General features: G+C 44.2%; 1 protein-coding gene across 4 annotated transcripts in view; it reads left to right on the top strand.

Annotated features, from left to right (window-relative positions):
- Positions 1 to 534: 534 nt before the first annotated feature.
- Positions 535 to 21,285, top strand: part of il16 (interleukin 16) — a 22,620-nt gene continuing 1,869 nt past the window's right edge. Inside the window, exons 1-21 of one of the 4 annotated variants that reach the window (XM_064336595.1) lie at positions 535 to 694; positions 5,329 to 5,717; positions 7,854 to 7,987; positions 8,142 to 8,274; positions 9,271 to 9,402; positions 9,518 to 9,629; positions 9,865 to 10,013; positions 10,455 to 10,565; positions 11,102 to 11,216; positions 11,299 to 11,372; positions 12,593 to 12,806; positions 13,328 to 13,445; positions 13,593 to 13,725; positions 13,855 to 13,942; positions 14,579 to 15,099; positions 16,422 to 16,530; positions 16,866 to 18,090; positions 18,595 to 18,769; positions 19,688 to 19,789; positions 20,062 to 20,311; positions 20,990 to 21,109. In XM_064336595.1, the coding sequence (XP_064192665.1) occupies positions 682 to 694; positions 5,329 to 5,717; positions 7,854 to 7,987; positions 8,142 to 8,274; positions 9,271 to 9,402; positions 9,518 to 9,629; positions 9,865 to 10,013; positions 10,455 to 10,565; positions 11,102 to 11,216; positions 11,299 to 11,372; positions 12,593 to 12,806; positions 13,328 to 13,445; positions 13,593 to 13,725; positions 13,855 to 13,942; positions 14,579 to 15,099; positions 16,422 to 16,530; positions 16,866 to 18,090; positions 18,595 to 18,769; positions 19,688 to 19,789; positions 20,062 to 20,311; positions 20,990 to 21,109 (4,417 nt within the window). In that variant the 5' untranslated portion in view covers positions 535 to 681. Of the gene's footprint in view, positions 695 to 5,103; positions 5,718 to 7,853; positions 7,988 to 8,141; positions 8,275 to 9,270; positions 9,403 to 9,517; positions 9,630 to 9,864; positions 10,014 to 10,454; positions 10,566 to 11,101; positions 11,217 to 11,298; positions 11,373 to 12,589; positions 12,807 to 13,327; positions 13,446 to 13,592; positions 13,726 to 13,854; positions 13,943 to 14,578; positions 15,100 to 16,421; positions 16,531 to 16,865; positions 18,091 to 18,594; positions 18,770 to 19,687; positions 19,790 to 20,061; positions 20,312 to 20,989; positions 21,110 to 21,285 lie in introns of all 4 variants that reach the window. The other 3 variants (XM_064336596.1, XM_064336594.1, XM_064336597.1) reach the window with 3 other exon arrangements.

The following is a 21,285-nucleotide window of genomic DNA, read 5'->3' as shown; positions in this document are numbered from 1 at the left end:
GTACTCAGTACAACATAAATAAGCAATGTGGCGTAGTGACTATAGAACTGGATTGTATGACATTTAGTATACCCCAAAAACTTCAATGTCCCAACTTCTACTCTGTTCTTTTACTGTAAATGTTACTGGAAATACTTCTAGCAGTGTTCAGCTATCCTGGATTTAATAGCATGTAGGTCACATGCTTGAATATAACTAGCGCATAAATTGGGAAAAGAAAAACCTACCAAATAGAGAATGCATTCATTCCCAGAAACACAGACTCCCACAGATGTAGGTTAGCACAACATGACAATCGCACACAGAGTGTGGCATTATAAACGCAAAGTAGGTGTAAGGTCACGAAGTCCCAAGGAAAGTTAAGTACTTTCTCTTTTTTTCCCCCAAATTACCTAGACAGGAAAAAGGCTACAATTTGGTGGCTTTTTGCTAGTGAAACGTCTTCTGTGCTCCCAGCTGCTTAAAAAAAAGGGAGGCGGTAGTTACAAGTTGCCCAATCTAAATCACTGAATAGTTCTGGCACAGATCTCTGAGCAGACCTCTGCAGAACAGCAAAGCTTGTGAAACTAATGCACCTTCAGCACCTAAAGCACTACCACGTCCATGCTTACCCAGGAAATATTTTGAAGCCTGACACAAACTGAAGCAGTTTTTTCAAAAGTCACTTGAGCATTAAAAAGGATGATCAACTTTGGTGAGTAATTTGTTGACCTTCTTTTTTACAACAATCGTCATCTGTGGGACTGTGTCAGTAAGGTTCATGTTGAAATATGGGGGGCGGGGGGCGAGGGGGGGGGGGGGGGGTGTGTGCATTGAACTGGCCTAAAAGCCTCACAGAAGACTGTAGGTAATTCACTTGAGGCATGCAGAGAAAATGTTTCTTTTTGCTTTACATATTCATTGTGATTAAGTGTAAAGATACATTAATCGCTTCCATACAGTATGTTCTTCAGATATGGCATGATGGAATTCATCAAAGCTGAATAGAAAAGTCATTACAGGAGGATTGGTGGATTTTGAAAGTATATTCCAGACACAAATGTTTATATAATTTCGATCAGCAAGGCTGCCATTGAGTTAAATGCCTGAATGCATTCAGTTTACCCATGCTTCACTTTTTCATTTACTGACAGATGAAATTATTTAATTCATTTCCAGCCTCGTTCATTCACACAGTTATACATTTGGTTATTAACTGACTGGCAATTTAAAACATCCAAAAAAGGCAGTGACTCATTTTAAAGACCCTGGCAAATGTATGACTTTAATTAAAAGCAGAGCAGTTCTGGAAATCAAACATGATAGGACGAGACTATTTAAAAGGACGGGGCTGTACTCTATTAAGCTGTACACAGGAAGACCGACAACTGTCGGGGAGTCTCGGTATAATCAAATAATTGTTTAATTTACTGTATATTTCTCTTTACCTTAGAACAAGGATTATATCAAAGACCTAAAAAATGGAAACTGTAATTTGTGGTCATAATTTATTTAATGATTTGTTTGGTTGTTCATCCATTGGCTCTTTTCTCTCATTTTGGTATTCTCAGTTGCTGAACTTTTTCATTAATGTACCACTGCACCTGCAGATGCAACTTCGTAGCTGACGCATATGCACTCCTGCAATGAGCTTGCTAGTGAACTAGTGACCGAAGTCCTCATTACAAACAATACAGCATGCTACAGAAGCACTAACTGATGAGAAAACAGGCAGATCTCAGGCAGGTTCCTGACAACTGGTGTATAGCAGTAACCAGTTTCAGGAGGACAAAACGAATAGTGTCACCTAGCTGCAGACTCTCATAGAGGATATAGGGCTGTGTTTTGACCAGCTGAGGCACTCAGCAGTAACAAGCATTAATATTTAGGGTGACTTCCAATATGGATTATTTTCTATTACCTGCTTGTAAGCCTGGGCAGTTGATAAAGTCAGATGGAACACCTTGTATAAGGATACAAGAGCAGGACTTTCTGAAATGCAAGCCTACGACTTTCTGGTTACAATTATTTCCTCATGTACTGTGCTCCATGTTTTTTCAGGCCATCTGTAGTTCTCTATCCTAAATAAACAAAGTTTAACTTTGACATTCTTTATCTGTCTCTTTGACATAAAAGGATTCAGTGAGTGAGAATGTTGTTGTCGTGTACTTCACATAAGATTGAAATTAAGTATGTTTATTTCATGATCACAGACACTGCTAATGAATTCAGAGGCCTGTAATTTTTGCCAAGCTTTGGTTTTCCACTATCAAGTGGCACTGGATAAAAAATAAAGCTGGGAACGATATCATTTTAAAAGGGATAGAACAGTTTGGCTGTTAATATGAAACATTTTCAATGACAGAACTGAATAAATTGAAAAAAATTATTTCAGGTTCAGATTGTGTCCCCACAGTGGGCAGTATGAGTTCAAAAGGTTTGGCCTACAAAGTTGTTTGCAACATTATTGGCTCATAGTCCATAACTCTTTTGTGCAGAAAACAGACATTTTATGTATTTCAGCATTCATTTTAAGGAGCCCTTGTCCTACCCTTAGGAATCCCACAAACAAACCAATAAATTATTTGAGTGATAAGTTATCTTCTTTGTGTAATGTCAAGGAGGGATATTTCCTGTTAATTTCTCCGGGGAATATTAGATGAAAGGGCTGGCCTGCTGTCAAGCTCAAGGACTATCGGCAATATACTTGGAGTCTGAACACAAGACTTCATTTTTCAGGATCAAACACTGGTCAGTGCCCTTTCAACGGCAACTTAAGAACTTCTGAAGTTCATGTAAAAAAAAGCAAATGTAAGGCAACAAACCCTCTCTCTGCCTGGTGGCTATGGGTCTCTGCAAAGTTCTGCCTGTTTCTGGGCTGCTAGCTCGTCGTTGCAGCTACAGGCAAAAAATCTGTTTTCTGTGTTCTCTCCTCCCAGGTCTTGGCCACGGTCTTAAAACAAAACAAAACCACTGCTGTGTGCCATTCCAGCAGTATTAGCACAGTTCCTTTCTGAGGAAAGTCAGAGTCACGCTGTAGCTATTAAAAGCAATGGACGTGCATCCTTTTCTATCATAAGTGGTCAATTATAAGCTTAAATAGCCACTGGTGCTCCTCAAATGGCTTGGCAGGAGAGGGTTTTCATGGGTTTACACGTCAGATACTTGCAGATTGAGAGATGTACAGTAAACAGACATTTTGGCAGGGGTGGGCTACTATGCATCAAAATGTATTTTGTTTCAAAATTACAAAATACAAATACATATTTGTCTCCTTCCTGATTTCCTCTATTATTGCATATTTGCCACACTGAATATTCGCAGTTCTTTAGACAAAATGTAACATTAGACAAAGGGAACCTGAGTATACAGAAAACACATTTCTTTTAAAATTATTATTTCATTTACCTAATGGAAAAGGTCATCAAACATCCATTCATGGTCTGATATGCTGGGTTATCTCTAAGCAACTTCAGAAGACTGGCATGATTTAATGCATTTGACATTACTTGGCATATGAAAAAGTAAATCTCGTTTGGAATCATAGGCCTCAACTATATTTATTAGTTTTACTGAGCTTTTCTTTTTCTCATCTGGATACATGTGTATTTGTCAATGTCATCTGTAAATTTACATTAATCAACCCAAAAGTATGTTAGAGCGTGCTGACATCACACCGAAGATGCAAGGTGCTGATACACGACAGTTCTGTTGTACCGATGGCTCGAACGAGTGGCTGCAGTAAGCCACATGACCAATTTATTTAGAGGAAGCACGTTTTCAGCCTGTTGGACATTGTGCAACCTTCAAGAAGCCAGATAAAACATCAGCCCCTCTGTTTTCATGGAGATAGAGTGAACAAGCCAGATCCACTACAGCTGGAAAAACATCCACGCCCCCATACAGCACGCTGAAAACGTAGTGAAGATGAAGAATAGTATGTCCGACTTCCTGGGTTTACACTCACGGTCCTTCTGAGTGTGGATACTAAACTCCCACCGGATTCAAGATTTGTATCACATGGCAATGTCATTTTTTTTAACTGGATGCACTAGTATTTGCTAGTAGTCAGTTAGCATGGTCCTTTGGCAGCCTAACCAGAAAAGACAGGCTGGCAAGTGTTTGGACTTGACATAATATTTCTTTTGTGCTTGCTGCGCTCTTCCAAGGCTCAAATGGGTGTGCAGTACAAGCCTACATAAAATATTTTTCACACTCTCGGTCTGGAGGAGAAAAGCCAAAAACAGATATTTTCAGTCCTTTTTTTGTAGTTTGTTTATTAGGCTACATTTTCTAATGCCTTCTGCAGGTGGTGCATTACGCAACAGAATGATTTCTGATCCAAGGCCAGTTAAGAGTGCCTGGTATGTATCTCAAGACACATCAGCGGAAACAAATTTATTAATGTGAATCTTATTAGGTTTCCTTGCTGTTCTCTTTGGTTGGGACTGTGCTAAAAACTGTAATTTTCTATATAGCGTGTGCACACATGCGTGTATAAGAACAGTTCCATTGATGCACAATTTCATAGTTTCATACATGCAAACATCAAATTGTAGAGCTGATCATTATGACTAGTACAAAGTCTGTAATTAAAAATAACACAATATGTATACTATTTTATATACTATGCTGCTGATGGTCAAATCATGTGTGTTTTGTTAAGAGGAGGGTGACAGATATTTGACTTCCTAGTGCATAAATGGTCATGTCAATGAACTTACAGTTATAGAATTTCTCTTATCAATGCAACATACATACAGAATCTTGCACTTTACATTGAACTGTGTGTCTTTTTGTTAATGGTGCATAGCACCACGTATTCTCACTAGCATACAACACCTCCCCCCTCTTCCAAGTTTGAAGAAAGTGGATAAGTGTCTGTGGCCAATAGGCCAGTTTTGGTTCGTCAGTGCGCCATCTATAATACATCAGGGTCAGCCTAGAAAGCTTTTAAGCTATTGAGCTTGTCAGAGATCATGTGTGACAGGCTGTACTATCCAGGGCTTCATAAACTTAATGAAGCCTGAGTTCAGCAATTACTCCACCCCACCCCCACCCACAATTCAGTAGTGAGGTGCTAGCTTTATGCCGATTTTATCAGGCTGCATTTTTCTTTTCAAGGGTCCCCAGATCAGAAACATCCTCAGAGGCCGTGGAGGTGTGACTTAAGCCTGAAAGCAGCGTAGATGACCAGGAGAGGAACTAAACAGGAATCATGAGGCAACATGTGCCTTCCAACGGCAGCCACGGGGGAAGAATGAAGCTTTTATCTGGTCTCTGCCTCAGCAGTTTCTCAGAACACTTATGAAACAGGATTCCTAACTGAATTTTCTAATTGCCTCGCAGAGCGTCCCCCTCCATTAGCCGGCCCGGCCGGGAGGAATCCATCAGCGGACATGCCTCACAGATACACCCACCACAGGAGGAAGGCGAATGGCGCGAACGGCTGGAGGATGGAGCGGCGCAGCAACGCGGGCAAAGCCAACCACCGGTCCAGGAAGCTGGCGGTCATCTCCCGGTCCCTGATCCTGTGCAGCTCCAGGACCAGCGACGACGGCTCCAGCCCCGAGGAGCGATATGCTGACTTTTGGGAAGCGGAGAGAGAGACGGAGAGGGAAGGACCCGGGAGGAAGCCAGGGAACGCGGCTCCATCCTCCGCAGCCTCCTTGGCTGTGCCTCCGCAGTGCCACCCAGGGGAACTGAGAAAGAACGCGAGGAAGACTTTCTCAATTAAGGTACGGCCACTCCTGTTCCGAGTCACCATGGCTGAGCAGGTTAGGGATTTCACAATCTCGTGTGAACACACATTTACACTCTGACAGCAGCAAAAGTTTGAGATGACAATACATGAATATGCTGCATTGATGTAATAATAAACAATTGTGCTATGTATTGTAACGCTGTTTCCTTGAAGTGGTGAATTTTATTGTTTTATTCTGGAGATTATTAGAGGAAAGCCATGATGGGGATATGTGTTTTCATTTTCAGACATTGGTTTCAGAGCAATTGATGGGTTTTGATTAAAAATGGATGAAGTAAAGTGCTTTTGCTAAATGACAGCATGACCAGACTGGCAAATGGCAAACAGATTTTGTTTCTGTACAATTCTTCAAGCATACTCTTAACCCTTTCACACTAGGTACAAATGCAATAGTAAACAACACAAATTAATGATATTTCAAAAATGATATTTTGATTTAACATGGTGTCATTGTGTGGTTTAAAAAAATTGATTGCTACAGTATTAATAAATGTAATGTATTATTTCTGTCATACTTGGGTTCAGCTATTTAGAAACTGCAACTGAAGTCTGACAAAGCCTATAGTCTTATAAATGGTAACATGATGCCATTCAGTGCATAATTGATTTCTACTTCTAGATAAACAAAATAATAAGCAATTATGCAATAATGCTTCTATTTAGAAAAATGATTCAAAGCAGCATCTCAGAGCCCACTATGGAACTTTGGTGTCATGCTGGGAAAGACCTCATAATCTTTTTCAAACAAGCTTGCTGCTTGTCAAATTTCAATGAAATCTGCTGCTTGTTAAATGTACACAGTACACAAATACACGTATACGCATATTCACATTTTATTGTATGGCAAATGGCCCCATTGGTCATGTTCCATAACATACTGTACACAAATCTTTCAAAGTCCACAGTCAGTGAAAAAATATTACTAACGTGTATTTTATGTTTGCGTGTATAATATGTATGATTCTTATGAAATCCATCAGTTTTCAATGACCAGACATTGCTATAGAATCCCTAATCACCGAAGACAGTGTAAAATAAGTACAAATCCTGAATTAAATTCTTCCTTTACATGTGTTTAAGAATGAAAAATATGACCCATTTTGCTTTATTCTTGCTTCTGAAATGTTGCAGCCTGGTCTGCCTTTGCGGTGTATGTTTGTGTTTCCTCTGTAAATTGAATAATAATCACATGCTCTCTGTGTTTGGAACACTCCAATGCTGCAGACCGCTGTGCCAAATGGTTCATACAAAAGAGGTTTTGTTGTGACCCCGAGGGAGGACTAACTCACGCAGGTCTTATAAGACATTCCAGTGATGTCATGGTCGCATGCCCCCCACAAAACAACAACAGTCTGTACAGTACTCACACATCGGCTTGCTGTTTGATGGCTCCGTAAAATGCCCAGGCTATGTTTTAAAGCTGGTGGCGGATAAGAAAAATTAGAAAGGAAGCAAAATCATGGCATTGGATTAGGATCACAACCCTGCGTGTGGAGACCATGAGGAGAAATGTTTGACCCATTCGAGATTGAGTTAGGATGGATGTAATTACACAGCGTACACCCGAACTCATGAATGCAATATAGTTGTATAGTTTCTCAGCAGACTGAGGCCTACGGTCACGCGACAATCCATTCATAAACACATGTAAACACTGCTAAACTTTCAAGATGAGGGTATTTCCGAAGGCAGTCTTAACTTGACTGCAGCAGGCATGAGTTCCGATAATCTTTGAGACATTCAAAAAATTATCTATAGCCACAGTGTCATTGTAATGTGCATCCCATAATATTTATTCGTTTTATAATTTCACCTTCCAGGACAGGACAAAAAAGTAATGTACATTTTGTCTTTACATAAGTAGCACCTGAAAATAATATTAATTTATTTTTTTAAATCGTTTAAAGTAGAATATTAATCATGTTCAAAAAAAAGCAAGAATGCTCTTGGTTCAAATTCAGGGTAAATACAATGGTAATGTTATGGTGAACTTTTTTCTGAGCCTGTCACTTTGTTAGTTTAGGGTCTTGATTGAGCCATAAAAAGTCACCTTTTTAACCTTGAATAGAGATCCTCTTGTATTAACATTGCGATGTCTTTATTGGAACAGGAAAGCAGTATCTGGAGAATGTGTGTTGCGACTGGTGAGGATAGCCTGGGGCTCCAAATCTCCGATAATAACATCCAACCGAGTGACAAAGGGCTCACTGTTGGCCATGTGAAAAATGGGGGGGCAGTGTTCAGGTAATGGCTCCAAGCCATCTATATATTTTATAGCACTTCCTTCCTGATTTATAATGGACAAATGCATCAGTGCTTTCAAAAAAAAAAAAAAAAAAAAAACTACTCATATTTTTATTTGATAATTAAATAAATGCATTTTTGTTTTCATCTGTAGAAACAGCTATATTCAGCCGGGAGATGAACCTCGCCCACTCATTGGAAAGTTTCTAAATGGTCATTCACAGATGGAGGCCGAGCCAATGATGCAGTCAACCACGCGGGCAATGGATACAATGACTTACACTGATGTACGGCATGCTTATGCCCTCCCACATATAAAATCCACTGGGGTTTTTTTTTTCCAACAAAGTCAGGAGAGTTTAAAATGGTTTTCTTCATATTAAATGTACACTAATGACAAATATTCCATTACCAAGTCAACACAGGTTAGAAAGGCTACAGCAATGCAGTTCTTTTTCCATACGCAAAAAATTTCTTCTGACAGTCATTAAGGGGGACAGCCTTTCTATCCCTCTTTCCCACACAATTTGTGAGATTTAATCAGAGATTGCATGGGACATGTGATGCACCCATAAATGCAAGATGAATTAGGTTTGTTCTTAAGATGACAGTGAAATGTCCACTCTGTGGTACTGACTGATGCATTTTTGCAGACTTTCAGAACCTTTAGTGAGAGATATTGCATAATTGCAGTGGCAGTATAACCAAAATTTGGTCTTGAAGTGGATGAGAAATTGAGAAATTGAAAAAAATTCCCGGAAGTAATCTGGATTCAGTTGGTCTCTTAAAAAATTGTTTCTAAGTCGTTTTACAGCGTTGCTTTGATCAAAGTGAAATAATTACTTTGAATGACCTACTACTGCAGAGACTCATTGGTTCAATTGCTTTCTCCTTGAAGAGGAAAAACAGTCGTTACTCATATTAAACCAAAACAGAGGAAAGTCCATTATTCAGAACAGACATGTCTTTGTTTTGTTGAAATGGCTGGTCAGAATTCAATTTTAAATTACATTTAGGTTAGAAGTCTAACCTAAATTTGGCAGGGCTACAGTAAGTGTAAGAGAAGGAACAGGTGCAACCTGTGGACCTACTGGGGGTCCTGATTCCTATTCATAGACAGCCCTGTCACAGTAAAGTTTATAACTTTGGGTATGATTTGGTGAAACAGGGACACACTAACATGCTGGAAATGAACTGCTGAGTTCATAAATGTAGGTAAATTACTTCAGGATGTTGTTATTCTGGGATGCTTTTCATTGAAATATGCACATCTGTTTTTGTAGAATTCTTGGAGAAATGGTATGGCATTTTCCAGTCTCAGTGCTCCTCCAGTACCACCCACAGACAGCAAGGACCCACAATCCGTGATCAACTGTGGAGATAAAGAACACATGGAAATAGATGCTAGCCATAAGGTAAGCCGCCATGTCTGGATAGTATCAAGAGCAATCAGACACGCAAAAAAAACCAATGTAATGCAGAAATATAATAATACTGTCTGCTACATCTGCATTGTTTCATGTCTGAAAGGAGCCTATTCTAGAGGTGGCGAGGGAGAATGGAGGATGCTGGGAGAGAGAGAGGGCTGAGCAAGGCTCAAAGAATGAGTTAGCCTGCAAGAGGACCAGATCCAACTCCACCAGTGAGTGGCATGGATACAGTACCCAGCAAAACTGCACTAGCAGCAACCCTGTTTACTCCATGCTATGTTAGAAACTTGTTTGCAAGCATCTGTTTAAGAGTCAGCCTTACTTATTGCCATATGTATTTGTTCCCAGTCCTTCCTCACTCATCACACAGGAAATCCATTCCAAGTATTTCCTGACATCTGCGTAAAAGACACTGTTTGACATCATCATTTCATTTCCTGGTCGCAGGTGTCAATCCCTACTGGATCGGGGACTTGGACGCACTCATTATGAAAGCTCCGGAGCTCTATGGGAGCCATGCCCAGGGGAACACAGGCTTTTATGGAAACAGAAAGTCCCTCTCACAGCAGCTGGAGTTCCCTCATGGGATCACACAGGTGAGCATGAGCATGCATTAGTCGAGGAGATTCATTGTCCGCACTCTTTACCCAATCACATCATTCAATCACAGGGCACAATGCATGCATGTGAAAAGCAGATGTTCTCCTCTGGGATACTTGTGCTTCATATACAGAGTGCTGCTCCAGAAAGAAACTTGGATCTCATTGTTTCTGTTTTTACTTTAAGAGAGAATTGTTTGCACATCAATTTATCTCAACTTGCGAGCTCTGGTATGAGAGCCACATATCTCTCAGTTCATTGCCCTAGGCCCTTTAGCATACTGTCCTTTTGCATACTGAAAGGGAGACATGACTTGCAAGTGACAGAAATTCAGACCGTCATCTGGCATTAACTGATTGTGCCTATCTGCATATCTACAGATGTTATTATTGTCCTGTATGAATGTGCTTTAGAGCGTTGTGGCCTTGTGTCCACAGGTAGCTCCCAGACCCTCCCGGTCTCTGAGCTCGGCTCACTTGGTGCACTCCAGCAGCACAGTGCAGGCCTTCATCATCTGCAACATTGTGCTCATGAAGGGCCAAGGCAAGGTGAGGCCACGTTTTGCTCTGCGCGACTGTTTCTGGTTTCCAGAACATTCCCAGGATGTTTGTCCAGAACAGCATTTTTAGGATCATTATTACAGCTGTCTGTAAACCTCAGTTTGTTGTTGTCTTGTTATCTTTTAAGAAAAAATAACAGTTGTTGAATTGCAGATGGTGATTTATTTTATCCTGATATTTGTGAAATCTTTAAGAATCCTACCTTTTCAGTGCTTCAGAACAATCTCTAAAAAGTTGTTGATATGTGTCCTCCATGTTTATTCTTAACTAAATAACTTATGAGGGGATTTTACTAGTATGTTTGTATGCAGCATTCCTGGAACATATTTTTTCTCTGTGATTTTAGCAGAAGTTGTTTGGAACAGTATGTTCAAAGACTGGCTGAGGACTATTGCACGATAACGTTTTCTTGCAACATAATGGGAGTGTGACTGGACTGTTTCTGAAACGCTGGAACCCACCTCCATGTTGATAGCATTTTGGCCCACCCAGGGCAGATACTTACTGCTGTCCTTGCCTCCCAGGGCTTGGGATTCAGCATTGTCGGGGGGAAGGACAGCATGTACGGTCCCATGGGAATCTACGTCAAGACCATCTTTCCTGGAGGGGCGGCGGCCGCAGATGGAAGGCTGCAGGAAGGTAGCGGCCCCCCAGTCAAACCCCCAGCTTTCCTCCCTATGTGCACATGCTAACCCCCCCTCCTCCCAATGATGTCACGCAGGAGATGAGATCCTGGAGCTGAATGGGGAGTCTCTGCATGGCCTGACCCATGAAGACGCCCTGCATAAATTCAAAGTAAGTGTGCATGGTGTTGCTGCTAGGGAGAGCTGCTTACCAGTATTTTCACATCTGTACATTGCAAGATTGATAGAGAATGCAAGCATTGCTTAGTATTGCAGAAGAAACCTGCAGAAGAAACAGTGCTAACAGTAGTAGTAGACCATATGTGAAAGAAAGTTTAAAATGTCATAATAGTATACTTAGCTAAATCATAATTCATCAAATAAATCTTAACAAGATTTATGGTAAATAGCAAAATGTCTGGTGTTAATTCAACTCTAACAGAGTACATATGAGTCCAACAGGGACCATATGTACTCTGAAAGAGTTGATTTAACACTGAACATTTTACTGTGTAAGCTGTTGATGAATTATATAAAGCTCAAAAGCAGAGCAGATTTCATTTTTTGGAAACTGTCATTTTGGTATAGCATCTGAAAAAATGTCAGCTAATCACACCCTTACCCAGTTATTACTAAAAACGGATATATTTCATCTTAACGTTTCCGCTGGGTTGCACGCTGTGTTTTAAAGAGCAGTTTGCTCACGGCTACCTTCCAGCCTTTTGCAACCTGCCTTCTCGCCAACACAATCCCTCCAAATCATCAGGAACATTTTCTGCCTGACTGGCCCACTCCATCCCCACCAGCTGCTGTCCTCATCTGCTTCCCCCGGCCACTGATTGCAGGCTGCGTCTATTTCAAATCTCCGGTGCTGTCATACAATGCACTTACGTACCAGATGTCTTCCTCTCCTGCTCCTTCACCTCTCCCTGCACCCTGTGCTTCTGTACCACTAACCATTACCTAGCTACCCCAACACCTGCCACACCCACAGCTCTCTCCTAACCCCTACCCCCACCGAGCACAATTTAAGCTTCAGTGTTGTTTTTTTTATGATTTTGAGGTACTTTACAGGTTTGGGGGGTCATAATTTATAAATATTATGTAGGACTTTTAATCTCAAAACTCATGAAAGTGAGGTGTGGAAGCTCTCCTCTGCTGCTACCAAGGGGATAGCTGAGGTGTAGAGAGGTGTCATTATTAAGCTGTACATTGTGCATTGATTGTATTTTAAGACTTTTCCATGCAGGGCTCCTGAATAATTACAATACTGACCGATGTGAGAAAACGATGTCTCTGTTTGCGTACCCCTAAGTTCCACTTATGTCCTCAGCCATTTTCACCCGTAAGATCCTGCTGCTGATTTGGTGTCGCCCTTCTGCTCTGAAGCAGATAAAGAAAGGGCTGCTGACGCTGGTGGTGCGGACCAGCCTGCGGGTGGGGGCGCTGTCGAGCCAGGCCCAGGCGTCCCAGCTCTGCCGCTCGCGGTCGCTGAGCTCCAGCGCGAGCATCGCCAGGACCAGCGCCGACATGGGCGACTACAGCTTCCTGGCCAACCCCGCCAAGCCCAAAGACCGCATCATGATGGGGGTAACGCTGCAGAAAGGTCAGCCTGGGACGGAATTGCACCCCTGAGACACCCACCCCCATTTAACTGTGGATCGCCAATGCTGTAGAAGAGGAATATCAGGTTTCACCTCACCAAGTCCATTCTGGAATAACGGCACTCGGGCTCACACTCAGCCGATGCAGATTCATTAGGTGTATTGTTTCTCATTGACGTATTCCGCGATTTGTGGTTGGTTTACATGTAATAAATTCACATTTGAGTTTCAAGCTTTAAATTACAGTGGTCACACTGCTTCTTAAATACTTGTATGTGAAAGTATTATATAGACTGCATAAAAGCATAAACTGTTAATTGTGCTTTATTAATTTATCTCACAGGTTTTACAAAGTAGTGTAATTAGACAGGTACAAGACCACTGGAGTGTAAAGTATTAGCTACCATAGTTGTAACTGCATGTAATAGAGCTGATTGTGGGATGCTCAGGGAAGCTGTTCTTATCAGTCTCACTCTCAGCTCACACTCTGCCTCTCTCTCTGCTGGGTTTGTGTGTGCTGCAGAGGTGGGCGTAGGCCTGGGCATTGGCCTCTGCTGCGTGCCCTCGGGGGAGGGCTGCCCCGGCATCTACATCCACACGCTGTCCCCGGGCTCAGTGGTGCACATGGACGGACGTCTCAGGTGAGCGACCACCCCCCCCCTCCACCCCTTCCCCAAATCCCCCATCGAGTTTTCCGCACGGCTCAGCCCACCCTTACGCTGCGCTGAGGTTCTGGAGTGCTTCACACACTCACTTTTTCCCTTGGTCTCCAAACACGCTCTCCTCAGGTGCGGGGATGAGATCATCGAGATCAACGACACCGTGGTTTACAGCATGACGCTGAACGAGGTCTACAATGTTCTGAGTCAGTGCAGCCCGGGCCCCGTTCACGTCCTCATCAGTCGGCATCCGGACCCAAAAGTGAGTGGGCCGCAGTCTGCCTGGCAGAGCCCTCCCCCGCTAATGTGTACACAGCTGTGTAGCAGCTTAGCTCCTGCAGCCGGGGTTCCTTAAGCACCGCCCCTTCCGGTCTGTGTCACCACTCTCCAGGTGTCCGAGCAACAGCTGAACGAGGCCATAGCACAGGCCGTGGAGAACAGCAAGCTGAAGAAAGACAGGCACCAGTGGTGCATGGAAGGTGTGTCTCCGTTTGCTGCATTTCAATCATCAGCCTGCCCTAGAAACCTTGGTCACCAGTGGAAACATCAACATTTTACGCTAGCTGGGCCAAAGTGTATAAATGTACTTGGGACAGTCATAAGAACTTTGCTTGTGAAAAGGAAACAGAAATGACCTCTTGCAAAAAACAATTCACAGCAAGTATTAATTTGTTTCATTGAAAACACTCCCCAATATTGTCACTATTGGAATTAATGGAGCTCTATTTTTTGTTAATGCTTTTTGTGTTTCACATTTTAATATGTTGCACTATTCACCATATGAATCATTGCAGTATTGCACACATACGTATAAACAGTGCGGTCAGCATACATGGTGACTGCAATATCAGCTGAGGAACAGGAAGAAAAAAACAAAACATAACATATGAAAATGACCAAATGCCTTCTGCATGAAATACAATTGATTCCATTTCCGTCTTTTGTTATGCACAAATACATGTGATCAAAGATAAGAGAGAAGTCACAGATGCTTCAGTCATTTGTTCATTCGCACAGCACTTAGAACATGTGCTAGTTCAGTTCCAGATGATAGGGCTGTTTGACTCAAAGTGCCTTGGTGCGGTGAGCTCATTCTCCCGTCTGTGCATTTTCAGGCTTGAAGAGGCCGGAGGCCTGCTCACACGGGAAGCAGAAGTGCGACCGCTGCCTGGAGCGGAGCTTCGGTCAGCTGACCGGGCGACGGGCCCAGAAGACCATGACACGCTCCTGCAGCGACAGCACCTACAACCACCGCTCCGTCGGGGGGCCTGCTGGCCCGCAGCACGTGCACCAGCACCCCGACCTCAAGGCCCGCGTGCACAGCGTGGACGTCTCCATGCAGTTCCCCCACGTGCTCGGGCCCGAAGGCTGGCCGGACGGGGGGCCGTCTCCTCCGTACGCGGACGAAGACTACAACATCCCCTACAGCAGCTCTGAATACGGCTCTGCTCAGTTCCTTTTAGACGCGGGCTTCAGTGCCTCCAAGGCCTCCAAACCCAAGCTGCCAACACCTCCCAGGAAGCACTATGCACAACAGGAAGTAACGAGTGAAGAGACTCTCCCAGACTCAGAGGGGTCCAGCGGGGATTCGCCTGTTAAGGAGGACGCCTGGCAATCTTCCCATTCCAACTGCCGGGTAGGGTTTTTGCTCCAAGAGCATTATGCATGTTCAGTGCACAGACACAAATCACGACCCATGTTAGAATTTATTTGAACATAAAATATTTTCGTAAGTATTGGTAATTGAAATGAGATATTATCTAAGCAGCTTTGCGAATGCTAATCATCACAGTGCTGAAAATGCACAAAGTACTGTGAAAATACTTTGAAACACCTGGCAATAAAATGATTGCTTGCCAAATTTTTTTTTTCCTGTGCAGTATTAATATGAAATATGTTTTCCAAGTTTTTTGAGCATACAATATTGCTCTTTCCCGGTATTGTTTATTTTATGCTGCCTTTTTTTGCTCAGCGTTACCAAGAGAGGCAATACATCTGGAGGGTACTGCGACTTTAAAAATAAATATGGATTATTATTAGGGGCAATATATTTACTTTGTGCAGTAGTGTGGAAAACCGGACGGCTGCTTTGTGAGGCAGAGGAGAATATAGTCCTTGGCCTTTCATCAGCTCAGTAAAACTTAATGATCTTCGCTGGCTTTTGACTGGGCCCATAACGAATGTGAAGGAGAGCAGGAAGCCTCACAGCGTTTCTCGGCGCAAAAAGAGACCGCAGGAGGCTGTTACTTTGTCTGTGGGCGGATCGCAGTGTGACTTCACAGTCGGTGGCGCCACAGCAGCGAGGAGAGTGCGAGTTTAGCTCTGCTTATCGATCGCCCGGTAACTTTTTATTCACAGAAATGGGTACGAAACAGGAGCTTTTCAACACTTATAAATATCTGTGCTCTTTCCCTACATGCCTCCACTGCAGTTATTCTGCGGTTTGTACATGGCTTTGAGAAAGATCCCAGGGTTACTCTTTAAAAACGTACGTTGGATTCCTTGAGATCTTTCGTTGTGAACTGGTGGAAGTTGTGCATGGGGGCAACACTGGACTGAAAACCAAATTCTTCTGATAGAAAATATTGACATATTTTCTGTGAAATAGAATACACATACTAGGCATATAAACAGCATCATCACCAAATTTACAATAACTATTATTTCATTGTGTATTCTGTAACAGTGGAAAATGACATTATTTCATTCAAATAAGATTCAATTTAGTGTTTTTAACGAGATTTCATTGGTATCCTTGAAGTAGCAGTCTAAGTGATTCCCCAGTCCTGCAGAAGTCGTTGCATGCCTGGCATGGAGACTGCAAAATTTAATCAGTGGTGATCGATGCAAACAAATGCTTGACAGTAATGCATGTCAAATGGAAACCAAACGGATGTGTTGCTGTACCTTTTGCGGTGTGTGAAAATGGTGGTGTCTCACTTCCTGTTTGTGAAACAGGAAGCAGCTAGCAGTCTTTCCGAGGGAACTAAAGCAGCTCATACCAGTTCTGTCACAGCCAGTTCTGACTTAACAGAACACTGCTTCAGAGACGACACAAGACATAAAGGTAAGTGAAAAATACTTTATGCATGCAACTTGTTGCGACGAACTGTGGTTCCATTTATTTTTCTGACCATTTCTATAGCAGCCTATGACATAGGCTACTATAGAAATGGTCAGAAAATGAAAGATTACTGGAAGATTACTATTTTCTTTGTCAGATTGTAATCTCCCAGTAATAATCTGTCAATAGGCATATTGTCTTTTAAAAAAAAAAAAGATATTTCCACACATGGGAATGCAAGCTATGTTTGGCAAAGCAGTTTGCTTTTCATCAGAATATAAGTAGCTTTTTGTTAGAAAGATTATGATAAATCTGTTTAGCATATGTTTTATTGTCAGTCCCCTCTCTGTGCACAGGTAGTGAGTCAGCTGTCCTCATCTGCTCCCAGAGTAAGAGGCCAGCGCTGAGGAGGCAGGCCCACGTGGAACTGATCCAGGAACAGCTGCGTGACCCCTGGGTGAGGATCTCTGACAGCACAGAGGCCCAGTGTATCTCCCTGACCATGAGCGAGGAGAACGGGACCGCTGACCTCAGCGGCCAGGCCGAGCCAGAAGACACCCACGTGTCCTCGGCCCCTTCCGAACCCAAAGAGCCTGAAGAGCTGCTCGGCGCAAAGAGAGGACCGCCAGTCGCGCCCAAGCCCAGCTGGGTCCGGCAGAGCCTGAGAAGCGGGAGGGTTGGAGGGCAGCTGCAGGAGCTTTCCAAACCTCCCGACAAGAGAGCCCAAGACGCGGGCAGAACCTTCGGAGTGAGTCTGAGAGCTACCTCGTCTGGGGGAAACCTGTCCTTCAAACAGAAGCTCCACTCGTTCGAGACTTTCTCCAGCCCGGAGACGCCGCAGAGGGGTAGTTGGAGGCCGGGCCCTTCCGCGTCGCTCTCGTTAATGGACAAGGCGCCTGGCCGGAGCGACGTTGCCCACTCCCCCGCGGACGCCGGCAGCGCGGTTAACGGGAAGCCTGCGGTGAACGGGAGGCCTGCGGTGACCCGTGCAGCCGAAGAGAAGAGCCCCTCCCCCGTCCCTGCCGCTGCACCCGCGCCTGACCCGACCCCAGTTACAAGTGCCATCCCGGAGGCCTGCAGTCCCCCAGAGGAAGCGCCCAACCAAAGCGAACCCAAAGAGGAGGTGCCCGCCCCGGAGGAAGACGTTCAAACAGCTTCTCCGCCTCCTTCGGAGCCCAGGAAGTGTGAGATACCTGTCGCCACCCCTAAAATCCTCCCTGCTGAAGAGCCCCTGCCCCTCAGGAAAGACCTTGAATCTGTCACACAGACAAGCCTGCGGACCAGGAGTCTCCCACTGTCCGCCTCCCTCTCTTCAGAAGGCCCTAGTCTCCGGGTGCTGGATGGCGAGAGCTTGGGGAAGATCCTGTCGTTCAGCAATCAGGTGTCCCATGCTCTGATGCGCTCCATGCGCTCTCTGCCTCAGTCTCCCTGCTCTTGGCCCAGTAATCCCTGGAACCCCCCTCCCGGGTCTCCCCTGGTCAACCCCGATGAGGACAATCCCTCGGCCGAAAAGGTCCCCCTTTCTCCAGGAGTTGACAACAGTGAGCCAGGCTTCTCTGTCAGGTAATTGTAAAATGAAATTATCGGTGCGTTGAATCAAGCACCCTATGCATTCAGCTACATTGATTGTAGAAGCTGAGTGCAAGATAACATGCAAATGATTTCTGGGCTTCTGTTATACATATAGAGCATAAAAACCACAGTAGAAGTGCAATTTGTCAGCTGCATCACAGAAAGGAAGTGTTAACAAATTTCTCAAGTTAGATGGGCAATTTTACATCTAGTTCCCCTTCTGAACAGAAGAAACACTCGCACACTGTTTTTCACACCGGAATAGGGTCATTTTCATAGATAAGGCTGTTGTTGTCGAGCAGACATGTTTCAAATTCATCGGCCGAGTTGTCTAACTTAGACTTATTTATTTGTAAATGTGTCAGGGAAAGGGCGTGCGCATAGCGTTCATTGTTGCAAATGAAGGCGGTTTTTGGAACGAGATGGGGGGACAGGGAGTTCCTGTGCGGGCGAGAGGCACGCGTCTGACCGTGTGTTTCCCCCCGTGGGCGGCAGCCTGGCTGAGTTGAGGGAGTGCACCATTGAGCGGGGGGAGGAGAGCGGTGAGGAGCGCTTCGCCCAGCCCGCGTCCGCCTCCAGCTGCGCCCAGTCCGTCATCTCCGCCATCCCGTCCGATGAGATCGAGAGGATGATCGAGGAGGTCCGAGCGCTGGACGAGGACACCCTGAAAGTAAGCCCGCCGCTTTCCTGGCTTTCTCCGTCCCGGGTTTGCCCAACAGCGGCCGCTAATGTGCCAACACTACAGAGGACAGTGACCCAGCCCGACTCTAGCCATGGAGCTGGCTGGACAGCTATGTATGCCACATGCATGCTTACTGTCGGACAAAGAGCTGAACCAGAGATTAAGCACTTTGCCATCGCCTCATGGCCCGGCACAGTTCAAATGGCCTCTGTCTCCATTTCAGCTTTGCTCTGGAATCAGGTCTGCACCTCCTGTGCAGTGCTGGCTTTCCCCTCCCTTGGAGGAGTGTTTGGCCAGCCTACCCAGAGCACATCTGCAGGCATTTCCTCTCCATATGTCATCGTTTGTGTCCTTGCACCAGCAAGCGCTGTGACAGCCGCAGCCCTTTCCCAATCTAATTAACAGCCGGCAGTGCTCTCCCAGAATTACGGTAACCTGTAGCTTCAGATTCCCCCTCACGACAGCTGTTCACCGTAAAAAAGGCAGAGGGGGTCAAGCACAGCAGACAGCAGAATCTCTGTATGTTCTGACTCCCAGAAATGATGTTGAGTCTTTGGGGGGTGAGGGGTGTGTGCTGCCCAGCATTAAAAGTTACTCTATTACAGTGCAGATAGAGCCATCTGGAAATGCTAACTGTAGCAGCTGGTGTTCATTAGGAAGTCAAACTGTGATCTTTTTGTGAATGCAAATGCACTCTTGCAGACAAATGCCACTGTTGCAAAGTTTAGAAAACTCAAGCAAATAATGGGACAAAAAGTTAAAACGCATCGAGGGCTCCTTTAAATGAAACTTCTGAAAACATCTCAGTGATGACTAATATTAGTCTGTAACGGTTTCAAGAAAATGTTCCTGTGAACAACGGAAATCCAGCAATGAATTAAATCTTTTCTCATTTTTTCCTTTCAGCAATTTGAGGACATTCATGTTGTCATATTGCACAAAGAGGAGGGTGCCGGCCTGGGATTCAGTATTGCTGGAGGGATTGACCTCGAGAACAAAGCAACCACCGTATGTAACACTTCATAAAAATAAACAAACAAAAAAAGCTGTTAGAACAAATATACGTCAGCATGTTTGAAACTTCCGTGTATTGCTGCTGTATACTGTAGAGCCACACAAGCTTACAACTGAGCACATTTTAAAAACCTGAGCCTTAGAAAGAGAGAGACTGGAGATAATTGTTATTGCAGTTAAAATGTGAAGCAAGCTGGTTACAAGGGTATTGCCACACCAAGAACTGTAGGGCCTTTTTATTTCATACTGTCTTCTGTGGTTGCCAGGTTCACAAGGTGTTCCCCAATGGGCTGGCGGCGCAGGAGGGAACCATAGAGAAGGGAGACGAGGTGCTGTCCATCAACGGGCAGACACTGAAGAACGTGACGCACAGCGACGCCACCGCCACCCTCCGGCAGGCTAGGACCATGAGGCAAGCGGTAGTGGTGGTGTGCAAAAGCAAAGAAGGAGAGAGGGACGACGACGACGGCAGCACCAAAGAGCCGGTCCACAGCAGCACAGAGCAGAACCTCACAGGTGAATACAGCTGCCATACTGCTGGCCAGTGGCACCACTGCACTGTACTGGGCACATGCTTGGCTTCTAGGATTTTAATTCACTATTAAGGAAAAATGTAATGGTAACACTACAGATCCCAGCATCCATATAGCCATGACAAGCTGGACTTGGCTAGAGCAGTGAAATACACCCTCCTGAGTTTCTGGGGTTACTGCTGTATCAGCGCCCTTTGGCTGCTGATCATTCAAAATGGAAGATAAAAGATAAAAGTGAGAAAAATAGAAATATCTTCATTGAATACTTTTACAATTTGACTGAGCGTTGTTTTCTGAAGTTGTGTAAACACAGTAATATTTAAACAGGGTGTTACAAATAGCTATTGGCAGAGCCCGAGTCAGGAGATAAATGAATCCATAAATTGCTGGATGATACAGATCTGTATGACAGAAGGCCATTAATGGCAGTTGAGGTCCACTTTAATCCTCCTGGGCCACATTATAATGGCTGGATATTCATTCAGCCCCTGGTCTGAAATGGAGGCCGTATACGATTGTTCTCTTGCCAGTCTATTTAAGTTCCGCATTTAAGGTGATGTAATTCTCTAAAAGCCCTAAGGAGTTGACAGTGGTTTGGCCCACTTGCCTCTGAGCTTTGAGGGCCACATGAGGGATTTGACTGAATTCTCTCTTTTGTCAGAGGGTACTACTCTAACACTGGAGCTGGAGAAGACTGCAGGTGGAGTGGGCTTTAGTTTGGAGGGAGGCAAAGGTTCCATCCATGGAGACAAGGCCATTGCCATCAACAGGATTTTTGCAGGTATGTTGTAGGAGTATGTATCATACAGGAATAATACTAGGTAGTAATACTCAGTTTGTTGAGCATTGCAGGCCAAGGGATTATGATTTCTAAAAAGCATTTAACTGTGATTAACCTTATTAAACACACTTGTGCTCAATACGTTACTTATAAGCTAAGGATTCACTAAAAAAAGC

The sequence above is a fragment of the Anguilla rostrata genome, chromosome 5 (assembly GCF_018555375.3).
Source record: "Anguilla rostrata isolate EN2019 chromosome 5, ASM1855537v3, whole genome shotgun sequence".
Taxonomy (NCBI): domain Eukaryota; kingdom Metazoa; phylum Chordata; class Actinopteri; order Anguilliformes; family Anguillidae; genus Anguilla; species Anguilla rostrata.
This window is presented reverse-complemented; position numbering and strand designations above follow the sequence as displayed.